Consider the following 12,206-nt stretch of genomic DNA (forward strand, 5'->3'; position numbering starts at 1 on the left):
CACATTTGTAAGGTACTGGGTTCAGTGTTAGCTCTAGCAATCACTGAAAATTGACCATGTTGTCACTGATTGGAAAAGTTCTAGTGTAGTCCTTGTAAAATGGAGTTGGAAGTCATAAACATGCTTTATCCTGAGAACTGAACTAGGCCCTTTGCCAATGAAAACATCAAGAATGCTGCATCAAGTGGGAAGGCTACTGGAAAAGATACATCATACATACACAAGACTGGAGATAACTTATAAACAGAGGTGGATGGCACAAACCAGATGCCTAATTTGCATTATGAGTCATTTGGAAAGAAAGGCACAATCAATGGGGTCATAGAAAACTAAGATTAAGATTTTGTCTAAAAGAAAATAGATGCACATAAAAGGCAGGTTTGTGATTATGTGATACAATATTATCCTTCCAGCTATGTACAGAATTGATGGGAGTCAGAAGACACACCATAATAATAAAAACTAACAATATCTAACAGTTACACTATGAGGTGTCTGGATTATTCTAGAGATTTCCAGATACATTAACCTGTTACATTCTCAGAGTGATGCTTTGAAGACAATATTGTTACCTGACTTTCCAGACTGGGAACCTAAACCGCTTAAGTCATGTGTGATTCTGACAGTAAGCATCCTGCGTAGCAAGCTCTTTACAGGCGTTAATTGCATGGCAGGTAGATTTCATTCACAATGCTGGCAGTGATCTTCCAGAAATGTCAAGATTACGCTTCTTACACAAAACATACTCAATCTTGAATGATTTCCTTATGGCAATGATCAAACATAGCAAAAGTAGTTAGAGCAGCACTGACGGGTACCACAGCCCCCAGGCATGCAGTCTGGATTCCTATTTCTACCTCATTTGTGGTACCCTCAGACTTAAAACTTTATTATTGCCACGCTGTTCAGTAGGTGACAATCGTTAAGATCTTAAAAATTACTAGAATTGCTTAGCATCAGGTATCAATCTGTAACCAATGTGCTGGTTCAATGCTTCTCAATTTACTGAGTACTTGCAGTCAGCTAGCGCTGGACACTTGCAGGTATACTGGTTTTGAAATGGCTAGTATTAGGTAAGGAGCAGGACATGCTTGCTGGTGGCTTCAGGATCTGACTCCTACTTCCTGCTCATGTGGACCCGGGGGCGGGGGGAGCAGGGCCTGATGGCACGGAGTTTCTGTTACCCAGGTGGGAGAGCCAAATGCCGGGTTTTGACTTGACACCACACATAAATTGCTGTCATTTAACTCTCACCATCCTCCTCCCCAATACACATACACACACTTTTCACACGTTTTAAGAGGCTCAAGTCTGTCACCACAGCCTCCACCCCACTCCCTCCAGGCCCCCAGCTCCCACTGCCTGATCCCCAGCCACTTCCCCGGAGTAAGGCCGAGACTCAAGGGCCCCACAGCTGCTTTCCAGTGGCATCCGTTCCCCTGCCCTGGGACGCTGGCCCCACCCCGGTTGCCTAGGCGACCTGGAGCCGCTTCCCTTTGGCGACAACATGGCGACGTCGACGGGGTTGACTCCTGGGGGGTTGACCCCCTTGGGGGTGACCCCAGCGGGAACATCGCCCGAGTCGGAGGTACGCCGCCCCTTTGCTATCACTGTGTGGGTCCCAAGACGTCCGAGCTCCCGCACGCGCTTCCCGCGGGATCCGCGGCGGAGTCCCCAGGCGGGACCGGCAGGTGCACTGCCTGCGTGGGCCGCTGGTTGGGAGCCGGGGCAGCGTGGAAGTCCACCCTGAGATCCGCCGCTGGGGCCATCTACCACCCTGGCCAGCTAAGGCGTACCTTGTGCCTTGAGATTGTAAATAGTATTAGTTCTCTCCCCCCAACAATTCTGTGTTCAAAGAACAGCACATGCTTTTACCCAAATGAAAAAAAAAATTAAAAATTAAATGTTCTCAGACTTTAAAATGGACACCGGCCCCTGTTTGGGAATCGCTGGTAATTCTGTAAAGATCACAGATGGGAGTTGCCGTGGAATGCCAGTAGCTCCTTGCTGATGGATTGATTAATGTTGGGAGGCTGGCTGTGTTCCTGTTAGTGTATCATTTTCTCTAAACAGACAATACATTGATAGAAGACAAGACGAAGCCACAAAAACCGGTCTTATGTTTAAGTTGATAAGTCGTTTAACCTCCTTAGACCCAAGTAATCTCCTGAATAATCTCCAAGTAAAGATGTGTTCTCTGTAGCTGCCTCCCAAAACCAACTTTAAATGATAAATGGGTTTTAGGTGACCTTACTTATAAGCTTAATATCCAGATCTTTTTAATAAAGAGAACATCTGCATGCTAGATATTAGGAAACAAATGTTTAGATTGTTACCACTGAATCTATCAAACAGTTCCTAAAAAGCTTTGTTTATAGCTCTAAAGGTAAGTAATGCTTTAATTAACACTGCTTTGCTTGACTCTCTTATTAGTCAGTCTAAGCTGAATTCTGTGTGCAAAAGTATGTATTCACTTCAATTTTATAAATGAAGAAACTCACGGATCCAATAGTTCTGCACCTGGCTCAATGATAGACCAGTAGTACAGCTACCCCCCTCAGCTATGTGCAGGCCACTAAGGCTTGGAGACTCTCACTGAGCCTTTTGAAATGAACATTTGTTTAAAAAGCAAAAAGCAATCTATGTATATAAATATATATATGTGTGTGGGTGGGTGGGTTTAAACAGGTACGAAGTCTCTTGTTCACAAAAGCATCACTTTTTACTTTGGGTGAATCCAGCAAATGGGCTGGCTGTAGACAACAGGTACTGATCCGCCATCGGGACTGTCAGCTTATATGCTTGCTATCTTCTATGACACACAATTTCAAAATTTTCTCAGTATCCTGAATTTCATTTAATAAAATGGAGAAATTCAGTTGACACTCAGACTCATTTTTCAGTGCCTGTTTGCTGGGGATAATATATTGATAATGTTGTGTGGTTAAAACTCTGTTTTCGATCCTTGTGAAAGTCAACTTCCTATAATCCGTGGAGAAGACAGTTGCTCCATAGAGCTCTGCTACTTATGATAATGATGAGTCCCATCTGCCACCCATTTGTGCTGACTGGGGATTTCAAACATTTGAAGGGAGAGATAGCAAGACCCTTCCTTGTCGTCCTCAAGGCTGCAGCTTTTCCGTTAGATACTGAATGCTTTTTCTCGGATTCATTTCTTTGCAAAGTCGATCTCCTGGGACCTAGTCCTTTATGGGGTCAATTCTAATAAACTCTGTTCCCAAATTGACTTAGCCAGTAGACCACTAGGCAGCTGAGCCAAGCAGTATTGAAATATTTCTTTTCTTGCCAAGTCTATCAGAAACAAAGCATAGGCTTCCAGTAGTCAGAGGTTTCCTATTTGTTGCTTGTGGCCAACATCTAGGCCAAAAACAATTACCCCCCCCCCAGTCATATAGTAGGCACTCAATAAATTATGATAACTGCCGTAATTATAATCATGGGTGGTCTGATGTATGCCAGGAAAGGTAGTTATCATAGACTAACATCTATTCTTGAGACACTGTGAATAAGTAGAAAGGAGATGCAGCCCCAGAGAAATAATTTTCTCTGTGACATTGCATTAGCTCGGCTTGCCAGCTATGAATTCAGTCTTCTAGAGTCTTTTGTAATATTGGACTAAATGTCTTCCTTTAAAAGTTAAAGCCAACTTACAGAAGACATTTGTATGAACGCTGAAGAACAGAGAGAAGGACACAAATCTAAAAACATTTATTATCTGTAGATTTATAGATGAATAGAATGTGAAAGTGATGCTTAAATTCAATAATCAACCTTCTTTTGATTGGTGGTTCAGATATTAGCCTTCTTAGTATACTCAACCTTAATTGGGAAATAACATCACTTAAAGTAGCGTGTTTGAGTGCCTAATTCAAGTCCCACTGTTTACATTCTGATCAATTTCCTGCTAATACACCTCCCGCAGAAAGCAAATGAAGGCTTCGTTACTTGAGTCTTTGCTGTTCAGGTGAAAGATACAGGTTAAATTCCAGGCTCCTAACTATGGCCTAAGCTGGTCTAGCCATTGTGGGCGCTTAGGGAATGAACTGAAGAGAAAAACAGAACTGTCTCTTCTCTCTCCTTTGTCTTTGAAATAAAAGGTAAATAAATAACAAATTTTAAAATATACTTCAGTTCACATTAGTCTTAATGGAAATTGTGAACGATTATTTCCCAATTATTTCTTCTGAATGGTACCACTTAAATTGTCCCTACATCTTTTAATATTTGACATTTGCTCATTCAACTCAAGAGCACATTTAGATCATCTCGAGTAGAAAGCTCGTGTTACTTGGTACAGAGATAGCCGATGTATCCTGCAGGCGGCAGATAATTTTCTGTGGAATAACTGGTGCCTTTGGAGCTTAGGAAGCTGCCCCTACTCCACCACTGGCTGATTCGAGAGAAAACTTGGGCTCAGGAACAAAATGATTAGGTTTCTGCAATTTCAATGTCATTCAAGGAATATCTGTTGAAATTATTCTTTATTGGTGTGAATGAGCACATGGTGACTACCTAGTGCAGTCAGCCTGCAGACGGTGGGTCGATGCAGAGGAGAGTCTGTTAAAATATGTTTGAGAAGACTGTGCTAATACATCTCAGAAGGTTAGCACTCAGTCGTAGAACTGAGCAAACACTGATAACCCCTGGCAAATACTAGCTGTGGTCATGGCAGTAACAAATATGTGGGCTTGTCCTGCTTCTCACCACTGGTTTTATGGCTGCCTTGTTATTAAAATCTGTGCCTTCCTCCATCTTTTGTACTGTCTCTCAAGTAATACAGCACAAATCATCTTCAATCTTTGGCTAATATTTAAAGTTTTATTTACCTAAAATCTTAATCAAGGTGGAATTAATTCGAAATGCTGATCTGATAATTTTCAAAAAAAGCAAATCTGATTTACTTTTGAAATTTGAAGAATTCATACAAATCTCTTTTGTCAAGTTTTATTTTTAAAACATCGTGAAGCCTTGTGATTTCTTTATATAGATCTCATACATTTCCTGTTGTCTATAACCAAATCAGTTTTCACATTTTCATTTCTAATTAATATTATAGTTAAAGAAAAACAATTACCTTTCCTCCCCCCTTACCAAAAAAGTGTATTTATTTGTTTGAAAGGCAAAGTTCCAGAGAAAGAGAAACAAAGAGAGGGAGCGAGATCTATCTGTTTGTTCATTCCTTCGGTGGTCACAATGGCCAAAGCCAGAGCTTCCCCTGGGTCTCAAGGACTGGGGCCAGCCTCTGCTGCTCTCTCAGGTGCGTTAGCAAGGAGCAAGATTAGAAGTGCAGCAATGGAGACTCAACCAATGCCCGTATGGAGGGCAGATGTCACAGGCCACAGCTCCGTCTCTATCATAATGCCAGGCTCAGTAATTGGCCTTTACATATATGTTGTACTCATAAAATCATCTTACCAACCTTTTTATTATTAACTCAACCAGTGTTAGTACTCTCTCAGGTTTCTTAGGTAAGCTTTAAATACAGGTTTTTTATTTCCTCATTTTTAATATGTAAGTCAAATATTTAATTTTGTTGCTCTGTTAGTTAGAACCTCTGTGGTGGACTGAATTACACCAGCATTACTAGACGTAATCCCTTTAAGTTCCTGGTTTTCGTAAGAATGACTTTAATATTTTACCTTTCATTATGATGTTTGCTGTTAATTTTGGCAAGTACTGTTTCTTCCCAATGTTTAACATATTTTCCATTTGTATTTCACAGAGAGTTTTATGGCTGGATTCACAAAGTGCTTGTTTATTATCTATTTATATCATCATGATCTGTATACTTAGATTTGGCAAAAAATCTGTTGTAGCTGTTAATGATGATCCAGCTTTGGATCTCTCAAATTAATCTTATTAGTCATAAGCTTATTATTCTTTTAGTACCTTGCTGAATTCAGTTTTCCAAGATAAGTTTTAATTACAAATTTGCACCCGAATTTATTAGTCATTAGTGGTAAATTTGGCTAGTTTAGGAATTTGTGTGTAGATTAGGTGGGTGAGCACAGTGGCGTAGCAAGCTCATCCACTGATGTGGCGCTAGCGTCCAACACAGTCACTGGGTCATGTCCCAGCTGCTCCATTTGTGTGCCTGCTCCCTCCTAAGCCTTGGCAAGCAGCAAAGGATGGCCTAAGTGCTTGGACCCCTAGACTCATGTGGGAGACCTGAAGGAAATGCTAAGCTCCTAGTTTCAGATTAGCCCAGCTTTGCCCATAGCAGCCATATAGGGAGTGAACCAGTGGGTGGAAGAACTTTCTCTCTCTGTGTCGCCCCTTTTCTGTAGTTTTTTAAAGTAAAATAAATAAATTCTTTTTTTAATGAACTCTATAGTAATTATTAGGCAGAGAATTTTTGTGGTGTTTATTAGGTAGAATTTCATTGGGGCATATTGGATTTGTGAAAGGTAAGGTTCTAGTTGAGTTCATTTTGGTGAAGTTTGGTTCCTCCGTTTTGATAACTTACATTTTCCTGGGAAATCATTGATTTCTTTAGAATTTTAAAATACATTTACACTTAACATGTCATATGCTTATTTTCTTTCTTTAATCATATCAGCCAAAGTTTACTTAGCAACTTCTTTCTTACTATTCTTCCATTGATTTATTTTGTTTCTATTTTCTTAATTGATCTATAAAAAAATTATGATGAGCTGGGTGAGGCAGTCACTTTGGACACAAAGTTTAGGGGGAATCTCTAAAACCTCAGTAATCCAGGCAAAACACGCTTTAATACAATACCATAACATTAATTTTAAAAAGTCCATGAATGGTAAAAAATTTAAATGAAGCCAGGATCAGCATTACTGCTCCTTAATTAATGTCTTCGCAGGTTTGATGAAAGCCCTTCTAACTCTAGAATTTCTAAACCAGACCAGACTGAATGTCTCTGTAATTAGGAAATTGCTCATTTTAATCTTTGGTGAAATCTGTTATTTTTCAAACAAGTATCTATGAAGAATCATTTTTGTGTAAGACACTGTAGGTACAAAGTTGCCTTTGGAATCTAGCATTCCAGAAAGAGGAAATATCGTGGGTTACTTTAAAGATTTGTGTAAAAATGAAGTTAAAAGATGATGCACATTTTCCATGATCTTTCTGAAGGTCCTTTGGATAAATGTGGAAGTTTATGTGGCTTTGGAGGGGAGAAAATTAAAGGTAAGGTTATCTAATAAATAATACCAGGTTTACAATGTGTTGCTCTTGGAATAGCTGCTTAAATCCAGCAGGTGGTAGAATAAAATGAATTTGCAGTGTAGTTCAGCTTACATATTTTCCTGGTTGGAGATGTAATTTTACACAGAAAGCCATAATTACACATCCACTTTTTCATTTCACTGATGAATTTTCTATTGCTCTTTTTATAAATCCAGAATATATGTGTTTGAAAGAGTAAAGATTTTTAGCCACCTAGTATTCTTTCTAATGCACAGCAGCAAAATCACAAAAAGGTCTAGTTAAAAATGAATCCAGTGATACAATATAAAATACAACAAAACCCACTTAGATGAGTCTCTAAAGTTTGCCACACCTAGGTAAAAAATGAGGCACTAATATTAGGCATGTTAACTAGAATTAATTCTTATCCAGGAGGTTGATAATTGGATTCTCTCTTCTATAATTTTTGTGTGACCTACTTTTCCCTGTCCAGAGATTTTTCAGACCAAATAAATTGATGTGAATGTCTTTGTAATTCACTTTTCATGTATATCTTTATTCATTATTAATAATGACAGTGAACTTATATGTATTAAAACATATAAAATGATTTTAATATGAATCCAAATTTAGGTTCAAATGACTTGCCTTAAGTCATAAAATTAATCAGTAGTCAAACCACTGTGAGATTCCCAATCTTCTTTCAGTTCTTCTTTCATCATGATTCACCATCTAAAAAAAATGTCACCATGTGATGAAGATGAATTCATTCTTTAAAAAAATCTTTGTTGACACATCAGGATCTTCAGAATTCCAGAAAGAAGTAAAAGATTAAATTATTGTCCCTGAGGAATTTACAATCTAATGGAAATGACAATATAGGAATAATCATACCTTACTGCTAATAAAAGTGTGTGTAACCAAAAACCACTTAGCGAATATATAACCTATGTATTATAGAACAAAATACTACCTTATAGAAAGACTGAGTGCATTTAATCCAATTTATAGGTATCTCAATGCCTACTAGTTGCAATATCCTTACTTAGGTTAAATTAATCATCCTAGATTACAAAAACATGGCTATTGATGTAGCATGTTTTATTTATAAGCCATGTTTCTAAAAATAAAAGTATAATATGAGATTAAGTCAATAAAGTATTAGGGTTTGTGTTTTTGTGCTCTTGAAACAAGAGTAAGGGAAATGTGAGGCATGATGTGGTCAACTCTCACAAACCATTTCCTTGATCTTGTTTACTGCCACCCATTCACCTGGAAGATGCAAAAGTTATTTGCTAAATTGAAAGCCATTTGATTGCTTAAGCTTCAAAACCCCACAGTTCTTGACTTTGGTTAGTTACTGTTTTCTTACTTCAGTTTCTTAGTGGCCTCTTTCATGTTCCATTCACAGCTCTTCTCTGCATGCTCTGTATTTGGCTAGCCTCATAGATTGTCACACTCGCAGTTGGTTTCTAAATCAGCATCTTTAAGCTTGACTTTCCTAGCACCAGCCTTTCCAATTTAGCTCTAAAGCGTCTCTGCTGTGTGCAGTTCACCTTAAACTGAACCACTAAATGAAAACCCATCGTCTTGCCTTTGCAGAACTACCATTGTCTCTGTCTCTGTTTCTATTGGTGTAGCAGAGGCATCATACTCAACTGTGCAGCTTGTGCTCTCAAAAGTGACTGCACAATGCTGTGCACTCTGTGACTATTCAGCAAGTAATGTAGGATCATTAAATCTGAGTTCTTCTACAATGTATTTATAATGCCCACTTCCCAACGCATTCCCAGTTACTCCTGTAGTCATATCAGAGGTGACTATTCTGAACAGCTTGACATTTCCAAATGTCCCAGCAGGTTCTCTCTTGATTATCTTAGTGTTACTAATCCATTTACGTGGAATGACCTCCTGGACCTCCTTTTTGTAGATTTTCTTTGTCCTGTCCCTGCCCTTGTTTCTCCTTTTAGACTAAATGCCACATTGAATGTGGCTCTTGGCTCACTTACCATGTTGTTTTTTTTTATTGGAAAGTCAGATATACAGATAAGAGAAGATACAGAAAGATCTTCCATCCACTGGTTCACTCCCCAAATGGTCACAACGGCTGGAGCTGAGCTTATCTGAAGCTAAGAGCTTCTTCTGGGTCTCCTACCCAGGTGCAGGGTCCCAAGGCTTTGGGCCATCCTCGACTGCTTTCCCACTGGAGCAGCTGGGACACAAACTGGTGCCCATGTGGGATCGTAGCACTTGCAAAGTAAGGAGTTAGCCAATAGACCATCTCACCCAGCCTTTACCTTTTAAATAGATAAAAATAAATCTAAAGAAGCAAACATTAATCTTTGTATTTAATATGTAAAGCATTTTCCTAAAATACCCTGTGCCACTTTTTTTTTTAGAGAGATGATGAAGTTCAGGAGCAGGAAAAGATACTGTCTCCGGATTTTCTTTCAATTGCTCAGATCACTGATTTGCTAAATGAGGATGAAGTTGGAGTTCAAACGTAAGCATTCAATATTACAGTCAACTATAGAACATTTATAGCTCTGCACCTATAGATTAATGTGATATATTGATAACATACTTTAAGCCTTTTTATATAATTTCTAATATTGTGTTGTGCATGATAGGTCAAGAATAGAAAACACCAACGTTCTCAAATTTATGCTATTTATACTGATTAAGTCTTCTTTGTGGGAGAAATACAGTGCACATCAGCTTGTTGATACCAACCAAAAGAGGAACTTCCTGTTAAAAGCAACTTCTAGCAAATGCTATCTTCTGTTTCATCTTCGTTTCCTTAATAAACCTATCAATGTACATACAAGAACCTTCTTATGTGGGGCCTCCATCCTTTCCTAAAATGTGTAAGCAATAGTTTCTGATGAAACAGATAGTGAACAAATTTTTATTTTCTTGTAAATTATGAATATTTGTTGTTCTTCTGTGATTTTTATCAGAGATCTAGCTAGGCTGTGCATATCCATTGCTTAAAAATGCAAATATAACTGAATGCTTAGACAATCATTCTAACACATGTGCAAGTCAAATTACTCTTGAGGCCTCTTATTTCCACAGGTCATTTATGTAGAACACGATAGTCGGACAAACCAACATAGTTTTCTAAAGGATGCTTTTAGTAATTACTCTTCTGAAAACTTATCTCACTTTAAAATGAAAACCTAATTGGACCTCATGTGCAGGGGCTGATGCAGAGTGCTGCGCCATGACATCTTCGTGTCTGCTTTCTGCAAGCCGGTCCTCAGGGCATAATGGATAAATAGAATGCTACTCTATCAGTGGTTATCACCGGCAAATCTTACGAGTATTATGGAATAGAGGCAATTTACTACTGAAAAGGCAATATGACAGATGTATTGGCTGCAAGAGAAATTTGAGAAGGGAAAGCTTATCATGAGCAGCCAAATAACTCTGAAAGATCTTTCCCAAGATGCACTTCACCCCGGCACTTGCACACTCTGCTATAAATTGATGATCCGTGAGCCACACTGCCCACTGTCTGCGTTTGTGCAGGTACTACTGGCTGCATTTCCCAAGTGTTCCAAGGTGTGGATATTGAAACAAGTATCATCTGGTCATTTTTAACATTGTGTAGTAATCAGTGTTTTTTTAATAATTCTGACTGTTGATGTGAAAGTTGATAAGTAAAATGCAATCCTTGCATTGATAACAGATATGTTTAATTAAAATACAATTTTCCACTTCCAGCTCATACGCAATGTTACACATTATTACAATGCAAAATTGCAGGTGCTGAGTATTAAACAAAATAATACAATGCAAGTAACAGGTATATGATACACTTTATAACTTATTTGTACTATATATGTATTTAGCATGATGCCTTAACTAAAATGTATCATTACGTACAAATGGCATTTGCATTTGTGTATATTGCAGTGTGTTGTGCTGTGTGTCAAACTTTGATTTTTTTTTAATTACTAGGTCTCTTTTGTTGTTAAATACTTGAATTCTGAGAATATTTTTAATTTTTAGATGTTAGGTCTAGAACAAAGCATATTACACAAAACATGATACAGACATTAGCAATATAAAGGCAACTAGTTTCTACAGCAGGTGGAATTTTGAGACTGTCTTATTAGTATAAAAATCACATAAAATAACCCCAAATATTAGAAAGTTATTTCTCAATAAATGTCAATGTTATGTTGGGAGTAATAGTTTTCTGGAGGTTCTTTGTTTAATATTTGTAATACTAATACTGAAATATTTGTGATCAGTGATTCACTTTGAGTTTTAAAATAGCATTATTATAAATAAGAAATATATACTTTTCCAAACAACAGAAATGTAATTTACTTGTCCTGTCACCAAATGACATAAATCAATACATTTCCCTGCTTTTAAAAATTAAAACTGGCCTCCATGAAAGCAGCCAACCACATGAAACATTAAATTAACATTAAAGCATTTTTCTGGAATACACTTTAAACACAGTTAAATGTCTGGGTACATTCCTTGTGATCTCCCAACTGCTATCAATCATAAGTGTTTTAATGTGACCCTGATTTTATTAACAGATCCAACCTAAATACTGTTTTTAAAAGGATGGGAACTAAATTGAAAGTAACTACATAAACACAGAAATAATACTGGGACATCTTTTAATAAATTTTCCATAACCGGGCCTCCATGAGCTGTTTAACTTTTGCCTTAAGGCATATTTCTGCATGTCATCACATTTGAGAAGTAGAATGCACTCAAATTTCAAAACCATGCAAGAATACTCTATTTTTACAGGAATTCTTATTGAGACACAGGAGTTACATCAGCTATCATGTAGCAAAACTCCTAAAAACGTAACGAAGCTTTCTTCTTGCTTCTTTCTCTCACACTGCAGCTGCACTCATCTGTCCATCCTTGTTCTAGTTGCCATTAAAAAAACAAAAAAAACTTTGCATTCAAACTGCAGCAGCGTCTTTCTCCAAATGCCTTCTTGCATAATCCTCATTGGAATGAAATGACTAAACAAAGGGTAGAAATGG

The 12,206-nt window shown here is 37.9% G+C and overlaps 1 protein-coding gene across 1 annotated transcript in view; it reads left to right on the plus strand.

Moving 5' to 3' along the window:
- The first annotated feature begins 1,507 nt into the window (after positions 1–1,507).
- CABCOCO1 (ciliary associated calcium binding coiled-coil 1) overlaps positions 1,508–12,206 on the plus strand; it is a 93,169-nt gene continuing 82,470 nt past the window's right edge. The window contains exons 1-2 of the mRNA XM_040976068.1: positions 1,508–1,588; positions 9,579–9,682. Coding sequence (XP_040832002.1) covers positions 1,508–1,588; positions 9,579–9,682 — 185 coding nt within the window. The remainder of the gene's footprint in view (positions 1,589–9,578; positions 9,683–12,206) is intronic.

This window comes from Ochotona curzoniae, unplaced genomic scaffold (genome assembly GCF_017591425.1).
Source record: "Ochotona curzoniae isolate NIBS_2020 unplaced genomic scaffold, NIBS_Ocur_1.0 contig_2692, whole genome shotgun sequence".
NCBI classification, from domain to species: domain Eukaryota; kingdom Metazoa; phylum Chordata; class Mammalia; order Lagomorpha; family Ochotonidae; genus Ochotona; species Ochotona curzoniae.